Source organism: Gordionus sp. m RMFG-2023, chromosome 2, assembly GCF_954871325.1.
Source record: "Gordionus sp. m RMFG-2023 chromosome 2, tfGorSpeb1-WG-v2, whole genome shotgun sequence".
Taxonomy (NCBI): Eukaryota; Metazoa; Nematomorpha; class Gordioida; order Chordodea; family Parachordodidae; genus Gordionus; species Gordionus sp. m RMFG-2023.
In genome coordinates, this window is record NC_088776.1 from 39,101,614 (window position 1) to 39,121,883 (window position 20,270).

At 25.8% G+C, this 20,270-nt stretch overlaps 1 protein-coding gene across 3 annotated transcripts in view; it reads left to right on the forward strand.

Moving 5' to 3' along the window:
- LOC135925583 (transcriptional regulator ATRX homolog) overlaps positions 1-20,270 on the forward strand; it is a 60,063-nt gene that overhangs the window by 8,677 nt on the left and 31,116 nt on the right. For all 3 annotated transcript variants that reach the window (XM_065460984.1, XM_065460985.1, XM_065460986.1), the window contains exons 4-10: positions 11,912-12,635; positions 12,879-13,070; positions 13,209-13,359; positions 13,669-13,931; positions 17,388-17,562; positions 19,033-19,170; positions 19,424-19,599. In XM_065460984.1, coding sequence (XP_065317056.1) covers positions 11,912-12,635; positions 12,879-13,070; positions 13,209-13,359; positions 13,669-13,931; positions 17,388-17,562; positions 19,033-19,170; positions 19,424-19,599 — 1,819 coding nt within the window. The remainder of the gene's footprint in view (positions 1-11,911; positions 12,636-12,878; positions 13,071-13,208; positions 13,360-13,668; positions 13,932-17,387; positions 17,563-19,032; positions 19,171-19,423; positions 19,600-20,270) is intronic.

Consider the following 20,270-nt stretch of genomic DNA (forward strand, 5'->3'; position numbering starts at 1 on the left):
AAAAAGAATGTTTTGAATTTTTGGGTAAAATTTGACCAAAAATCTTTAAAACTTATATATTTATTTTAATAAATTAGGCAACTGTCTACTTTGAAAAGTTGGCAGATTTTTAAATTTTTCCATTTGCTCGAGACCTTCATAAAGTGGGCATATTCATTTTTATCGTAGACCTGCAGAGGTACCATTTGCATGACCCGGCCCTGATTTTTTTTAAAATATATTTTATTTATTTTTAATTTTTATAGCTAAAAATGACGATTTAAATTATACGTATTTAAAAAAATTAAAATAACCCGGGCCCTGCAGTTCTCTGATTTATATTTTAAGCTTATTCATGTCAAACAAAATTAATAAAGAACAAATATGTCAAATTATCGTTAATTAAAAAAACTTATGTTATTAAATTTCTAAGTCAGACACAAGGGGAATGTGCTAAAAGATTTTTTCTACTAAATCCCAAAAGACATTATCAAGCCCCACGCAAATTAAACATATTGTACCAAATAAACAAAGATAAGGTCTTATATTTCATAAATTAATATTATATTTTTATTGTTGTTTATTTTATTATAATTTCGTACATTCTTATTTTTATATTAGTTTATGTACACACAAATAATTTTACTATTTTGATGGTTTAATAAAATAAAAAAATTATTTACAAATGGTTTTACATAATCTCACTTTTCGATAAACTAAGCATGTGCCGATATTGAACTTTTAGAAAAATATCGGATCAGTCGATATTTCTTAAATATATAACCGATACCTATTTTTACATAATTTTTACAGTTTTTATCCATATTTTATATTTATTTTTGTAAACTAATTTTCCTTTCTCATAATAAATCTTCATAACTCCCACAGAATAGTGTGAATGTGAAAGAAGAGCCACTTATAAAATAAAAATGTTTAATGTTTTTTTGGTAACTTACTGAAACTCGGGAAAATTTTTAATATAATTTTTTTATTTAAAAATAATAAATATGCGATCGTGTGGATATGGGTGGAAATTTTTTGATGTATAGTGCTGTAAAAATTTCTAAAAAAATCGAACGCGTTCAATGTTCATTGACAAAAATCGAACGCGTTCGCGTTCGTTCAAAATTTTATGTTAAATTTTTTAAAATTTAATTTAATTTAATATAAATAAATATTATATTTTTTAACACAATATATTAGCCATGTTAAATAAAATAATAATGTTTTATTTTGATAATATAATTATAAATACAATATAATATAGCCAGGCGCGTACGCAGGAATTTGGTCTGGGGTGAGGATAATAAATTTTTTAAGAAATATTATTGTATTTAAAATATTAAGCATAAATTTATTAGAACTAATAACTTTTCTAATACACAATTTAAATTAATGTGAATTATAAAAAAATTATATATATATAAACCAGCATTGATAAACTATAAATAAATGTGAATTAAAAATATAAAGTGAATATAACCACGATATGAATCACTTAAATAACCCAAAAGTGAAATAAAATTGAAATGTGAATATTTTGAGCCTTTAAAATTTATATATATAAAGTATAAAAAATTTAAATGTTGGAAATATAAATTAATAAATAATTGTATTTTGTATGTTTTGTTCTAATTTTTCAATTATCTCATCCTTGCTTGGCGTTAAATGCCTATGAATATTCAAAAGATCCAAAGGCCGGGCCGTATTCAAATATACCCTGGCCAGGGCTGAAATTTTTTTTAAAAAATATCTGGGCCGGGCTGTATATTTTAAAACCAAATATTTAAATCGCCATTATTAGCTATAAAAATCAAAAATAAATATAATTTATTTAAAAAAAATTCTGGCCGGGCCTGAATATTTTTTTTAAAAAAACCCGGGCCGGGCCGAAAAAAATTTTGAAAAAAAAAATCCGGGCCGTATCCTGCAAATGGTACCTCTGCAGGGCTCTGTTATTCTTCTTAAAAAAGAGAATGTTCTCTCATTAGTTTACTAATGGGAAGAGTTGCTAATATATATAACCATTTTAATACATTGGGAAGGGAATATATTCTAAAATGTGTTTGAAATAATGAAAAGCATCCATTACATTTTTTGGGACTGTATCAACCATAGTTAACTTTTAATCATAGTTCAGCTAATAAGGCATCATAAGATACTTTAACATCTTCATGATAAAAATCTAACAAATGTTTATTTTTTTTCTATCACCATCTGAAGGTTGGGAAGGCTTTTGTGGAAATAATATCTGCAGATTGGTAAGTGATGCATGATGAATTAAAAACCATTCATTTATTTGGGTTATAAATGTACCTAAGAGAGGGGAATTTCATTTATAATACTCTTCTACTGATCCTATATTAATGTTTTAACGATGAGCTTGCTAGCTACGACTCAACAATAAAATATGAAATTCTTCATCAACATTAGCTCTAATATCCTTGAGTTCTAATAAAATGATCTCCGCTATTCTCATCTTCTTAATCAAGTCAATGTCATGTTTTTGAAAAGTATTACATGAGAAAAAAAATTTGAAATAAGTATTGAATTCAATATTTTCTTGCTTCTGAGGAAATATTTCTTTCAAGCCATTGTGATATTTCAGTAACAGCATTAATAATCGGCTCTTCTAACTCCATAAAAGCTGTTACTGCTTGATGGCGAAGACTATCTCGTTGGACAAGCTTACAATTTCTTTCTCCCTGTTGGACAAGAAGTTTCAGAGATAATTATTATTTGACTAGAAATTAAGATAAATATTACGCCACTAAAATTAGAAAATAATAGGTAAATATTACGCCAAGGAAAACTTGAAATCAGAATTAATTGATAAATAACTTAGTATGAATGTGATAAATAAATGTAATTAAATATATATATATATATGAGATAGGAATAATAATTTAACAAATATAAATTAATTAATATTAACAATAATATTTTTGAAAAATATAATCTGGCATCTGCATTTTTTGGCTTTGGGGGGGGGGGGATTTGTTCCACTGCCCCCCCCCAATATAGCGAATAAAAAAATATTTTTATTTATAAAAAAATTTTCCTATTAAATTTTAGTAACAATTGTTTTTTCAAAATTTTCATCTGATAGAAAGGAACACTTGGCAGTTCACACGGCATTAGCTATACTAAAAACGCGCTCTACAGGGGCAGAGGGGATTGTGGTATTATACTTAATAAACAATTCTTTTAACGTGGGGAATTTATCAAAAACATTTATTGTTTTGTCCTTAGCTTCAAAAGATTGAGATAAGTTATCCTCCTTCAATCCATCCTTTACTTATTAGTCAAAAAAAGGGATATCTTGAAATTAACAGTTTTTGCATTATCATTTCTATAGTTTTCAATGCATTTTTCAATATTAATATAAGTTAATTTTTTATAGGTTTGTTCTGTGGAAGTTTTATCCATGGCCATTGAAGCTTGAATATTGGATGTATAATGCAGAAAGAACATATTGATCTTCATATATATATTCAAATCTTCAAAAAATTAAAAAATATATAATTAATTTGATAGTGATAGGTTTAATAATCCCATTTAATACTATGTCTATCAATGGTTGACCATATTTTAGGCTACTAATTTTTTTTTAATTTTAAATAAAAATTCGGATTAAAATTAAATTTTTCTAATAAATAAAAATAAAAGGTGTTTTTAAAATTGAACGGACGTTAAATTCGAACGCGTTCGTCATAAAAAAAGAACGCATTCACGTTCAAAGTTCGTCATAAATAAAAGGAACGCCGTTCACCATTTTTTTTCAAAAAAAAACGAACTTCGTTCTTGAACGCGTTCGTTTACAACACTATGTAATAATAATTCAAGGTTTCATTACTCAAAAGTTTTAAGAATTACATATATTTATCTTGTGAAAATTTATACAATTCCTTAATTTTGCATTAAAAATAGAGTATATCATTTAAAAATATTTAAAAAGGCGCGTGCTATATTGGATGCTACTAAGTTAGGACTATTAAATCAAATACTAGATAATTAAGCAATTTATTTGAATAAACATAATATATAAACTGATAATATATAGATATATACAATTTCAAGGAAAAACATAGTTTTATATAAATTTATATCATTTAAAAATTTAAATAATTTACTTAAATTTGACATATTTTTTATTACGAAAATAAGAATATTCACATATATATAAATGAGAGGAAGATTTTCTTCCAGTTCTGGGGATACTCATCTTAATTTCACCAATATCTAGACAATGGTATATTTATTATTTTTTAATAAAAAAATAATCTAAAATTGTGCCAATTGAACGAAAAAAGTATGCAATTCTTAAAGTTGAGTAATGAAGCATTGTATTATTATTACATCAAAAAATTTCCACCAATATCCAGACGATCGCTTATTTATTATTTTTTTAATAAAAATTTCCCCGAGTTTCAGTGATTTACCATTTTTTTACATTTTTTAACGATAGAAGAAGTAAAATAAAGTATATTAATAAACCAATATAAAAGAAATTACCCAAAATTTTTATGTCTATTGTTTATTTCATTTTTTTTATATTAAGAACTTGTGGTAAATAAATCATACGAATTTAAATTTTATTAAATTAACAAAGATACCAATATTTTATCTCCTATCGACCCTCTTGATTATTGGGTGGAACCTCTAGCAGAGTTGGTGATATTGATTAGCCCATATAGGAGAAGCTTTTTATCACATAAACTTGAGGCTCTTATCTTTATAAATCAAAATTCTCAATATTACAATTTTATTTTTAAATTAAGACGAATTTCTATTTATATAAAATCAACGCATATAATAGGGTTAGGGTATGAAATATAATTTTAATTTAAGAAATTTATAGACAAAATCGTCTATTTTACAACAAATCAACAAAATATAACTTTGTGAAAAAAAATGCTATTAATAAACAAATATAATATTTAAAAAAGTGTAGTAAATTTGCTAATGTTTTAGGGGAATATAATATTGAAAAATTAATATTATTTTTTTTTCCCAATCAATAATCCTTTATTTTCAATTTTCAAATAATAAATAATATAGTATTAAAAAAACGAAAATATAATATTTTATGTTTTAATATATTTAAAAATGTTTGAAAAATATATAATAATACTATAAAAAAAAGAACGGAGATGGTGTGACGCAGGGAAACAAAAATGAAAAAGGGACGTAAGTGTTGTCTAGGATAGCTCTTTGGCTAGAAGACTACCATTGAAACTGATATAATTAGCTTTGAGAATCGCTATGGATAATCGTTGACGAAGAAAAAAACCCTCTCGAGGTTCTTCTGAGAGTTTCTCGCCAGTTGACTCGAAGGGTAGACATAGTTTACATTGTCGCTCCTGCAATGGACGATTCATCAGACACAAGCAATGTAATACAATCATCCAACATGCACTGAAATCCGCCTAAATTCCTTCCACTCTAGAACCACAGGGTCTTTTTAGATCTGACGGTAAACGTCCTGACGGGATCTCTCAAATCCCATGGAGGAGAGGCCAACTTTTGGTATGGGACTATTCCTGTATTGACCCCTTGGCCCCATCCAACCACGCCATCAACATCCTTGACCAGAAGGAACAACTTAAAACTTCTAAATACACAGAAATAATGAATGATCATTGCTTCATCCCAATCATATCAACCACTCTTGGCACCTTCGGCAAACTCTCCTTAGCATTTTTCAAAAACTTAGGATCACAAATCAGCAAACTCTCAGAAGAACCTCGAGAGGGTTTTTTTCTTGGTCAACGATTATCCATAGCGATTCTCAAAGCTAATTATATCAGTTTCAATGGTAGTCTTCTAGCCAAAGAGCTATCCTAGACAACACTTACGTCCCTTTTTCATTTTGTTTCCCTGCGTCACACCATCTCCGTTCTTTTTTTAAATAGTATTATATATTTTTCAAACATTTTTAAATATATTACAACATAAAATATTATTTCGTTTTTTTAATACTTGATATTATTTATTATTTGAAAATTGAAAATAAAAGATTTATTTTTACTTTTTATGCAAATAAAGATACATAGTTCTATGCAGAAAATTTAACATGAATATATAATAAGTAGGGATGTACCGAAATGTTTTCACCTTTTTAAAATATCGTATATCGGCCGATATTATAAAATTTCCCGATCCGATAAAATGACGTCTTATAAAAATTTTATCTCAAATTTCATAAAATATTTAGTTATTAAATATTATATAAATAAATGATTTATCAATAAAAATATTTTTTATAGATTCATGATATAAACTATATAACTAATCATTATAATATATTTAAATGACTATGTTATACTATTAATATATGAGATGAGTATATATATGTCTATTTGAGCCTTTTTTAAAAAACAGTTAACTAAATATTTTAACCAGAAAAATATTCTCTAAACTTCGAGATTTCGCTAGTAGATGTCCAAAAATTTTTACCATATATGAGTAAGATCTTCTGACATGCAATATTTTTCTGAATAAAATGCTGAGTTACCCTTTTTTAATATCAGCTCAAATATGGCGATTTTGCAACACTAGATATATGCATTAAAAATTAAAACGATTAGTATGTTTGCAAAATAGAAAATCAGATATGATATCCGATGAGTAATCGGCTGATATCAATTTAATATTGGTAATCGGATCGAATAAAATTCCAAGAAGGGGTATCAGTAAATTCTAGTGCTGTAAGCGTTACTACAAAAAAGAAAAGCGTTGTCGTTACTCGTTACGTCTGGAAAAAGGAACGCATTACAGTTACTCGTTACCTTTTCAAAAAAGGAACCCGCGTTACCGACTATTCAAAAAGTAACGGGTTACTTGTTATTTAAAAAATTAAATATTATATCAAAAAATTTTTTTTATTTTTTTCCGACAATATATATATATAATAAAATAAAACAATACAAAAATAATATATTATAAAAAAAAATTTCATATATATAATTAAAATATAAATAATATTATATATAAGATAACATCTTTTTGTGACAATTTTTTATTTATTTTTAGCAACAATTGATCTAAAATTTTGACAAACAAGAGCGCTCACTGCTCAACACAGTTTTTGCCATGCTCACACGTTCAATTGGCTCAGAGGATGGGAGAGTTGTATCATATTTAATGAATAAAGATTTTAATTTGGGGAATTTATTATAAATATTTAAGGAATTATCTTTATTTTGAAAAAATTTTAATAGATCATCTTCACCATGGATCTTCATACATTTTCTTATCAAAAAATATGTGTTGGATAAAGAAATTAATCCTGCTCTTTCTTTATCAAGATCTTTTCTCAAACTTAATTTTTTATTCTTTAAATTTAATAACAATTTGAAGTTAAACCATTATAGCAGATAGAAGATATTGTTTAAATATTTTGAACCAATACCAATATTTGGTAATCTTGGGTTTTTAATGTTGGTTCTCAGCCCTATACTAGTATAAACTTGCTACTCTTAATTTTCTTTATTTATGTAAAATATGTTTAAAAATGGGGCCAGGGAAGGGTTGAATAATTTTCATCTGAAGAAGTAAGTATTATGGACATAATATTCTTAAAATAAATTATAAAATATAATAAGATCATTATTAACATTTATTTGAATTTAAATTCTAACAACGAGAATTTAAAATAAAAATTAGGGCTGTGCCGATATTAAATATCGAATCGGATCGGTACCGATATTTAGCATTTTCCGAAAATATCGGATCGGGTCGATACCTGTAAATAACCGATCCGATCTTTTTACTTATCTTTTCTTTTCTTTTTTTGTTATTTTATTTTATGTTATGAATATTTTTTTTACATTATTATAATATTTTCTAAATAATTTTTTTAAATTTTATTTCTTTCTTATAATAGATTTATAGTATTTTTTTTTAAAAAAATAGAATGGAACACCTAAAGTTTTATTTATTTTAAATCTTTTTAAATAACGCCATTAATTATTTATACTTTAAATAAAAGAATTTTTTTAAACATGGTATCTGAATTATGGAAATATTTTACAAAAGACAAATATAATTTTGCAAAATGCGTTATCTGCGGAATCATCTGAGTCTGCCTTCAGTACGGCAGGAGATATAGATGGTCCATATCGTAGAAGCTTATTCCCAGAAAATCTGGAGGCTCTCATATTTATTAAAAAATCTAATATATTATAATTTTATATATTAAATATTACAATTTTATAATTCATACCAACATAAAATGGATATATTATTAAATATATATTTTTTTATTATAGTCTTAATTGTAGAAATTAAAAAACTAAATTAAATTCATAATTCGATTTTTTGCATAAAAAATCTTGATTTCTTAATTACATTTAGTTCAAATGGGGGTGATTAAAAATCAGTATAAATATTGGATGGGTTTTGAAGCAATATCGGATCGGATCGGTGAAAAATATGTGGAGATCGGCACAGCCCTAATAAAAATGAAGGAATGGTGGTTGATATGAATTAAAAACTCGATTTAAATTATTTATATTATATTAAAAATTAATAAAAGTAATTTTATATATTTTTCTTTTTGTTAATATTTTCTAAGAAAAAGTATAAAGTAACGATTTGCGTTACCTTTATTCAAAAAAAGAAACGCGTTTTCGTTATTCGTTACCTCTAGAAAAAGGTAACAAATAGCGTTCCTTTTCTACAAAAAAAGTAACATTAGTAACGACATTACTCTTTTGACATTACTTTACAGCACTAGAAATTCTGATCATCATTAAAAAAATAATAGGAAACTGTATATATAAAATTATTCTTTAATAGCTATATAAAGTAAAACAATATTTACTATATATCAGATATTTGCAGAGGTACCATTTGCATTACCCTGTCCAGTTTTTATATTTTCAGGCCCAACCCGATTTTTAAAAAAATATATATTTATTTTAAGCGAATAATGTCGATTTAAAAAATTTCAAAATTTTTTTTTTAGGCCCGGCCAGGGTATTTTTAAAAAAATTACGGCGTGTACCCGGGCTTAGGGCCAGGCCTCCAGGTCACTGCTATATATCTTATAAATACAAACCTTTTTAAAAATTTAAAGATAAGACATATTTTTAGAATTTTCAAGCTTTGAGACTTTTTTGATTTTTAGAGCTAGGATAAGGGAATATTCTGATATTAATACGCTTTTTAAAAAAAATTTATCCACATATTTTTATCATTCCATTATCTTATGAATCAATGTAAATATCGGTATAAAATCAGTATCGGTGCAGTTTGAAATAAATGATCAGTGGCAAAATTTTACATATCTACCAAGAAACAGATGATAAAATGTTTATTTAAAAAGTAAAGGGTCTAGATAAAAACTAGTTTAAACTTGTCTTATTTTGGCACCGTTAGGACCATGATTTTTGCCCAACTTAGACAGTCTCCCATTTTACGACTTTACTTTAAAAATAAATATTATCTGTTATATGCTTATTTTAGCTAGGGCAATCCGATTTAATATTACCGATATTAAAAGTATATTAGCCCATTACTATTCTATCTGATATAATCTGATTGTGTGTGTTCTTTATGCATATTTAATTCTTAAATGTGTAAAAAGTATACAAAATATTTTTATTAATAAATCATTTATTTTTTATATAATAATAGTAATACCAATTATAAATATATTCATTATTTATATAGTAATTAAACAAATATACTAATAAATTTTAAACCAAACATTCAATATTCTTGAGAAAAAGGAGTCACTTAAAATAGCTAAATATTCTGATATCTCTCAAGAATATATTTTCATTCCCATCATTTCCACAACCTTTACAACTTTTGGGAAATATGCCTTACCTTTTTTCAAGGAACTTGGCTCTAACATTGTCAACTAACCGGTGAACCCCGCGAAGGCTTCTTCTTAAGACAAAGACTACCATCCTTCCTCCTTCCTTCCTTCCTTCCTTCCTTCCTTCCTTCCTTCCTTCCTTCCTTCCTTCCTTCCTTCCTTCCTTCCTTCCTTCCTTCCTTCCTTCCTTCCTTCCTTCCTTCCTTCCTTCCTTCCTTCCTTCCTTCCTTCCTTCCTTCCTTCCTTCCTTCCTTCCTTAAAGAAAGAAAGATTTTCTCTTCTCTCGCCATAGCGATACACAAGGCAAATTATATTAGCTTCATAGGCAGTCTCATTCCACAAGATGACCGTTTTAACCTCAATATTTTTTACTGTTCCCCCCTCTCTTTTTGTTTCTCCTTATTACTAATATAAATAATATTGTATATTCTCAAAATATTATTTTTATTACATAATTATATTTTATTAATAAAGTATAAATTAAAATTAATAATTAAAATTATTATATTGAAGATTTCTTTTCAGAAGTACCAAAATTTCTAGTTTATCCGAGGGGGACTTTCAATATCACTTTCACTAAAAACAGATTCTGTTGATACACTTGCAATATATGTTGCTAGATATTGATGAGTAAGTTTAGGAGATATTTATGACAGTTCACAGCCCAATATTTTAAAGGATCTGCGGGGTTATTATCATTTATTGCTTTAAATATTGATTCCTTAAGATAATATTCAATTTCGAGGGAATAGGGGCAAATTTTGATGGTATTGTTAATTAAATTAGACTCTTTATTAGCTTTAACAGTATCAGCATAATATCCCCACAAACTAAATATGCCAGTTGAATTGGTTGCTGATATTGATGGAATTTTATTTTGTATTTTCTATACTATATAAATGATAAAAAACAATATTTAATTTAATTTTTTCATAGACGGTGAATTAATTTCTTCACAAAAATTGTTGCTAATGCAGTCTTAGAAGTAGTTTTTATTTATAAAGTATTGATTGAATTGAAAAAATTGTTTTGCGGGATCCAAAATTCTTGATTGGAAGTAAATTTTTTCGATTAATAATATAAGAAAAACGCATAATGATTTCTCTATATCGCATTCTTCATCTGAGCACCTGTATCATGCTCATTATGATTAGCACGTTCTTTTTTAAGTAATTCTACGAATGGAATAACATACTAATTGGTGCATTTTCTCCAGTAATTTCTTTTGTAATGCGCTATATTGGTAATAAATTCAGCTGGAATTTTTTAAAAAATTAAAATTATCATGTCATGTCGTAAAATTTACTAATATCGGTGATAACCGATATTTAGAAAAAAATGAATAATCGGCCCGATCCTATAAAAAAATATGACCACATCCTTAAAAATAAGAATAAAAATATATAATTAAAATATATTTATATTATGAACGATCAGGACATTTAAAAAATCGGTTCATTCCAATACAATTTAACATAAGATTGATTTATTTTAATTTAAATTTTTATTCCTGCATCTCCAATTTAGCCAATTATTCAGCTTCATTTATATTTTCTCTAAATTAAAGTTTTCTTTTTTTCATCTCCATTTTAGCCCTTTCTCATTTAAACTAAATTACATAATATTTTTTTTTGATTCGAACTTCGAAATGATTTCAATTTAAAATAATTTTTGTAAATCACAAAAAAATGAATATTTAAGTTTTTTTGTATTATTGCGATACAAATTTTAAATCTTTTAAACTCCTGAAATAATTAATATCCCAAAATGAGAATATTCCAGTTTCTGGGAATGTAAGTTCAGCTCTGATCAACAGTTAATTAAACATGTGTGCTATTTTAATTGTAGGTCTTTTATACCTTATGCAAGTTTCTTTATTTATCTGAGGCAGAGCAACAATACAATCTTTTTTGGCATATAAATTTTAAAAATCTTATCTTGTTAAACTTATATTTAGTTAGATAATAAAAATGATACCAAATATTATGGCTATTGCAAATTGTTTTCTGACACCTTCACTACCCATTATAATTCTGCTGTTTACGGTTTGATACATTTTATAGAAAATTTTAATCATATTAATTACACATAATATAATTTTAGGAGCTCTAAGCCTAAAGCTATCGAAATCGTCCCAAAAAATAAAAAATGTGCTATCTATTCAAGCGATAGTAGTGACAACAACGATAAAAATCATATTAAAATAGAAAAAGTCAACCACGATGAAAATCAAATTCAATTAAGCAACGACAAAAATCAAATAGCCAATGAAAACAAAATCGTTCCTATAGACATAGTTGATCCTAGTTCACTCCTTGGCACCTTAGTTGCCAGTAAGCATCCTGCACTTCACTCAGATGTTTCCACCGATACATTACCTTCTCTTATAGAATGTCCACTTTCTAAGAACGAATTTAACGAAAAAAAGTTTCTGGAAGCCGAAAGGGTTGAATATAACAATTTTAATGACTCTAATGATCCAGTATCCTCTGGGGAAGAATTTTTGGTTCTAAATACTAAATCCACCAAAAGATTGGCACATAAAATAACTACTAAATCATCACTTAAGATTCAAGAATTTAAAAAACGATTGAGGAACAAAAACGACGTCAATAATATAGATTCGAGCGACGAAATTATTACGAAGGACTTGATCGAAAGTTCATTATCTCAGAGTGATAACGAAATTTCGGCACTCAAAAGAACCAGATCTAGTGTCAAAAAGTTTAAGAAGGTACAGTTATTGAGCGATAAATGCCATAGTGCAAATAACAGGAAGTCAGAAAAAGGCGGGAAAAAGGACATTCAATTAGATACTTCGGATAAGGTAATATTAAACAAAGAAAAATCTTAATTAACAATGTTTAAATATAAATTATTTTAAAATGCCTAATGTTTAATTTATAAAATCATAATTGAGGATAAAACGCTCAGATCTTTTCAATTTGAGCTAAACCTGTTATTCTGTTTAACGTTTAAATCTGAATAGCTAGCAAAACCCACTGTTCGAGATTCATTCTCCCATTCCTATAAATGTCAAAAAAAATGTATAATCTTGATTTTTTAAAAGGAATTAGAAGTTATGAATTCAAATGAAGGCGAAGAAGAGAGCGATACAAATGAATCTAGAATTGCCAAAAATGTTAGAAAAAACATAAGGAAGATCAAATCCATGACTCAGCTGAAAATGGAAACGCGGGAAGCAGCTAAATCCGAGCAAGCTAGGCTCAAAAGGATATCGGAAAATAGGATCTCAAAAATGGTTACTTCTTTTTATTTCTTTTATTTAATAGTATTAGTATCTATTAATATACCTAGAACAAATGCGAAGTTAAAGTCTATCTTATAAAGCTTATTTAAATTTTTTGTTCAATTTTATTTAAAAATGAATATACACTAGAAACAAATACTCGAAGAGGAAGAACTAAAAAAATTAGCTGACAATTTGATAAAGGAATTGGTTTTAGAATTGCCGGATCAAGACGGGACCGGGATAAGTCTTAAGGTTGATCCCACTATTGTACAACATTTGAAACCTCATCAAGTCAAAGGTAATTTAGTTTTAATTTTATTAGAAATTGATTTTTTTTAATTGCAAATTTTTTTCGTAATTAAAAGAGAATTTATTTATAATACATAATAAATGGATACACGTGCGTAAATAATATCATGCTAGGGGATGAATGAATGAATTTTAGATATGATTATAATATATTTATTAGATATTTTATTTTTAAAAACATTGCGTTTCATGATCCCGCCAATTATGTGTTGATAGGGAAATGACATCCTTATAAAATATTTAATCAATTTTTTGAATATCTATAAATAATACATTAAAATAAATACATACAACAAAGGAATAACTTTTCTCTACGAAAACGTGATAGAATCTTGGAAAAGATTTAAAAATGGCACGGATGAAGGTAACGGGGCAATTCTGGCTCATTTAATGGGTTTGGGAAAGTCGTTACAAATCATAACTCTGGTCCACACGTTACTTTCCAACACGCATTTTAAAACTCATATAAAAACGTGCCTAATCATATGCCCTCAAAATACCTGTATAAATTGGATGAACGAGATGGGCAAATGGACCAGTCAAGCTAATGACCCTTTACTAGTTTTTAAAAAAAAATTTCCTCTTTAATTTAAAGGAAAAATGCTCTAATGATTGATTTAACATTCACTCAAATTTAAATTATTAGAGAGAAAAAATCGAATTTGAGGAAATTTAGTCATGAATTTCATGATAATTTTTTAAAAATATATGGGGGTTTTTTAATATGAATTTACAAGAATTAAGACTAGTTCAAAAGTAATGGCGTTTAAGCTGTTGTTCAGATTTAGGTACATAAGTTATTTATACTCATTTATATTAACCTTTTATATTTTAATTTAGAGTCTATTACTAATAATTTAAATAATCATTATCTAATTGTTAATATAACCTAACCTAAAATATTATGCTTTTTAGCTATTTCTTGAAACTCCTTTTCTCTTCTGAACTTATTTTTATTCTTGTTTACTACTTATATTTCATATAGCTTGAGATTTTCTTATATCCTTTATAAAGTTTTCAATATTAAATTTATCAAAAATAAATAATATATGGAATAAAAGAATAGTAAGTTTATAGTTTGATTAAATAAATGTTATAACATTAATCTATATAATTTTTTCAAATGAAAAATGCTGCTTGAAATTGCGAATTCGCAAAAATGCAATAAATTAATTTTGACGATAAAAAAATGATTATTTTTTAATACGCAAATATTTTCTACGACACTCGCGTCTGTTTATATTGTTTTCAAATTTTCCGAAAATTAAATGCGCTAATATATAAATTTTTTTAAATTACCTGCGAAGACATGGTATGACAAATTTTTTCTACACATATTTTTTGGCCATATAAGAGCAAAATATGAACGTAATATATAATGTATAGTATAAATTGAGCGTTTACTTTTTTGACGTAATTTTTTAATGAAAAAAGCGTAACGCATCCCTTATTTAAATCGAGGTTGCTTCTTTTATTAATATCGTCTATTCAAAATTTTAACTAAGTTCTAAAAAAGGATTTGTCCATAAAAATTATATTATTGTATGCTTTTTTATTTCTTTTATAAGTTAATTATTTTTTTTACACTTTATGTAATATTACAAAATGGAGTATTGAAAAAACAAACATATTAGCGTTTTTTAAAATAGTTGCTAAACTCTAAACCGTAATTTTATCAAATTTGTACGATGCTATATGAAATGCATTATTTGCATTTGAAACGCTCAATTTGTGTGCACGATAATCCAATTATTTTACTCAGAGGTATCATATAAAAATGGTAGAAAAAATACCAAAACAACTTTTCCTTTCAAGATATTTGATATTTAATAAAATTTGTTTCCTATATACTTAATTTCATTTATTTTAAGAATTGATCATTAGTATTAAGCTGGAAAGAGGATACTAAATTTTCCCTCTTTCCTTTTATTTGCATTTATAATATTTTTTGTCATGAAAATATTAAATCATGTAATAGTAAATGCTTTATGATTTTGATTGATACCATTTTCAGAAAACTATGATAAATCATTTAAGAATATAAAATTAATAAAATATCTACTACTTCTTGAAAATTCAATATTATTTAAATGGTTAGTATATATTTATTCTAAAGTTTTGCGAAATATAAAGCTTTAGAACAGCTATTTGCTTTATTTCAAAAAATATTAACGCTCAATTTGTCTTTGTTAACGATCTGAAGAATCAGCTCAATTCTTTAAATATATGAGATTAAATAAAGTATGTATTTTGATGTTAATTATAATTATTTTAATAATATTTAAAACTTTTTTTATTTTAAAATATACAAGTCAAAAAATAAAAACCAACAAAACAAATTTTATTAAATACACAATATCTTGTAAAGAAAAGTTAATTACTACTCTTAGGGAATGATATTTTAAAAATACTATTTAATATATATTAATTTAGATATTTAGGGACAGGATGTAGTTATTTTATACGTTATCATAGAACATAGTCCATAGATTCAGATATCTTGCTCCTACTATAAAATAGTCCATCCTCCTTTGGTAGAGCTAAATTCATGGCCTCTACACAAGACCATGAATTACGAAATTTGATACTATCTTTTAAAAATATAAGGTATTCATAACATTGTCAATTGTAAATGGCCTTATCCTTCAAACCACTTCCACTTTTAGTTGGAGAATTAATTAAATTTCATTCTTTCACATAACCATCTCTTAATGCTTTCCAACATCTTTTAATCTGTTCTACTAAATAAATATATAAAAAAATATTAATATAAAGTGAATAAAATATATTCGTAACCTTCAAATCTTTAGCGATACTCAACTAATGATTATTCTCGTATACTTTTTTTATTGTCTTAACTTTTATTATATAAGCACTTATCGACTTTCACTTATACTATTAAGGTAAATTAGTCTATTTCTTTTCTATATATATTTTCTATATAATTTTAAATATATTCTTATTTGTTTTTTTACTATATTTTTATTTTGATATCGTTCATATTTGTATTTAATTTTTAAATTGAAACCGTTTTTTAAAAAAATAAAAAGTTTACTATAATAAAGTTAAAATAGAGATAATTATTTTTTATAATATTTTAGAAAATCTACCTTTTTATAGAATTTGCTATTATTTTTATAATCATATCGCATTCTTTTTATAAACACATCACAACATATGTTTATCAAATTTTATCATAGCTTTATCATCATAACTTTCCATATTAATAGATAATACTTATTTATTGGCTTGATTTTGTAAATAACGCTACGCTTGAACATAGCGCGTTCGCTATAATAAATCTTTACCTATTAATGGTAAGGGAATCAAAATTTCTGAAAAAAAGTTAATAAAATTTTGATTTCCAAATCTTTAAGGCTGGGTATATTTAATCCTAAAAATACAAATCTATATAGTTGATTCTAAAACAGCATCGTCGAAGGTGTCAATAAATTGTGTATATTATTTATAGGTTTAAAATTAAAAATATATATTGATCTTCATCACTGAACCTGAGATACAAAATTTTGAAAAAAGCTGATTATTATTTTACAATTACTTCGATTGTACGAATTTGCAAAATTAATTTGCGAATCGCAGTCATTCTGCAACGTTACACACAGGACTGGATCTAAATATTTATTTATTTACCCGTAACCAGTCATGAGCTGCTATTTTAATAGGGCCGGCCGCATTTTTTAAAGAACCGGGTTAGTACCAGATCCATTAATTATATTTCGAATATCTAATTAAAGTATGTAAAATTATTGAATGGGACGTATACGCGCATCCCCCCCCCCCTAAAAATTAAAGAGATGCTGGGACGAATTTTTCATCATTGCTAGAGTTTTCCCTTAATTCATATTTTAAAATTGATATGACATCAAACTAACACTTTTAGTATTAATAGTTTTTAATAAAAGTACATGTTTGACCTAATATAGACTAAATATACATATGCCAATTCTGAAAAATGTTAAAGATTTTTTTATAAAAAATATATTTTTTATGTATTAGTATTGGGGATTATTCAATGTCAGGGATAAGAAATCCAGGAAAGGTATGCTCAAAAATTGGCACAGCACTGGCGGAATATTAATCATCGGTTACGATCTATTTAGAACGATGATATCTACCAAAACCAAGAGTTCGACGTACACGAATATCGTCAATGGGACGTTATTGGACCCAGGTATTTTTTTTATTAATGGACTAGGGCGTAAGAAAGAAAGAAGATATAGGATTTTCCTATCATCCAGGATAATAATTTTCGTCAAAAAAATCAGTAAAGATTATGAAATTTCTCAATACTTTGCATCATTTTAAAATTTTATTAATATTAAGTGATAACACTTAAAAGATACTATAAAAAATGAGATGAAATTATATTTAAAAAAAATGGGCATACCCATAATGAAGAATTAAAAAAGAATTTTTTTTAATATACAAAAATAGAATAAATGACGATTTCTATTTTTTTGATTCGGAACCTTTCCTTTTTTTAAAATAAATTGAAAATTTTCATTTTTGTTTAGGAAACTATAAGAATAATCATAATTTTTTAATTAAATAAACAAATTGGTAGAATATTTCCAAAGACATCCTATAATCAGATTTTTATAATTTGCAAAATTATATAGACTTTAATATATAAATATTATTATATCGTCTGAAAAAAATTGTACATTCTATTTTACCCTCGCGCGCACTTTTATAAATTTACTTTATGCTCATATTTTATTAAGAATTTAATTAATTCCTCTACAAAGAAATTCTTCTCTTTTTATTTCGGTTCCAGGTGGAGAAAATATTTCTATTTTTGACAGATTTGGCTTGAAAAAAGGGCCTGCGACAGATTATAAAGGCATAATTTTATAAAATATGTTCTTACTATTGACTATTTTCATCAATAAAAATATTTTAAGATATTTCAGTAACTAAATAGTTTTGTTACCTTTTTCAATCAGTTTACTTTAAAATTATATACATATCATCAAAATACTTTTTTACACTAATTGTAAAAGTCAGTTTAATATGTTAGCCGTTAAAAGGGGATCCAGTTGTTTCAAACGGATATATTATATACGGAATAAAGTAAAAATGAAAAAAAAATTAGCTAAGAATGTTAACAAAAATTAATTGTAAAAAAGAATTCTTCCAAAAATGTATTTCTTTTAGAGGAATATTATTTATTGAAAAATCTACCACTTGAGATATTTATTTACAATTAAGAAACCGCGCCCTCAAGTATTTAAATATCTAGAAATTTTATATATGAACCTTATTTTACTACTATTTTTTTTTGTTAGAAATTTTAAATAGAATCTTTTGCCATTGCGGATTTCTTATTAATTTCTTAAATATAGGGTTTAAGCAAGGTTAAGTTGATATTTATATAATTGTCGGCAGGTTATTTATATACTATATATAGATATTAGAACGAAATCTTTTTTAGGAATATTTTATAAAAATTAACAAAATTTGGATAAAATACTCATATTAGTCTTCAAACTTATACAAATATATCAATAAAACAATTTACACTTGATCTGTTCAATATTATTGATATTTTGAAAAAAAATTTGTTTATTTTTTGGTACTAATATATAAAAACAAAACATGATTCGTTTTTATTTCTTACATTTAAAAAATAAAATATAAGGGCCAGATATATTGGTTTGCGATGAAGGTCATTTACTTAAAAATAGCAGCACCGCGTTATTCAAAGCAGTCAATAAAATAAGAACTAGAAGAAGGATAGTTTTGACTGGAACCCCTCTTCAAAATAATCTTTATGAATGTTTATAAATATCATTTTTCCCCCTGAATAAATATATAAGAGTAATCATCCGATTTTTTTAAACACAAAAATTTAATTGTTTCTCTGAAGAAGAATAAATAAATTATATAAATTTTTAGTAAATACTTTAGGCTACCATATTTAAACTTAAAATTTTACAATTATGGTAAATAAGACGTAAATTTATTTTAATTCTTGTCCCTACCTATATATTTATCTTAAATAATATTTTACAAATGCAAATATAAAACAGATCATTGCATGGTGCAATTGGTTAGACCTAGTATCTTGGGCAGTAAAACGGAATTTCAAAACATGTTCGTAAATCCAATTAGAAACGGGCAATGCGCCGATTCCACAGAAAGAGACGTTAAAATCATGAAAAAACGAGCTCATATATTGCATCAAAAACTTTCGGGGATTATTCAAGTTATTATTCGATTTTTTCTTTTAAAAATTAAGGTCCTCATTAATATAAATATATATAATATTCATTTATGCAAATATTTAAAAAAAATTATATTATAATTTAATCATTATATAACCTTTTTAAGTTTATTTTATTCAAACAGGTAGAGGTAAGACCTCAAATAAATTTTTGAAATCATTAATAGCAAACCAATTTGGCTATTAGTAGACCTACTAGTATAAATATATTACTTAAATATAAAAATACAAATAGGACGTATAAAGATAATCAAAAGGAGAGAGGATTCTATAGATAGGCATGTCTCTTCTTCAAAAATAATTTGATGAATTTTCTGCTATTGAGAGATAAGTTTTACATCCGCTTATCAAAGAGGATTACATTCAATAGAATATTTTTCCTCTAAGAGAAAAAAATTAGTTCATAATTTGTTTACATTTTACTATTTTATCTAAAAATAAACAATTTTTAACAACATTACTAAACAGAAAAGATTAAATTGTGCTTAATATGAATTGGACAAAAGAGCAATAAAAGGACTCAACATTCAGCAACGAATTAATAATGGATATAAGTTTTAAGTCTGTACGAAATTGGGTTATAAGACCCTAAGCAGAAAGCTTCCATCCTTTGTTTAATTAAGAACCAGTAAGTTTCCGGATAGTATATTGGT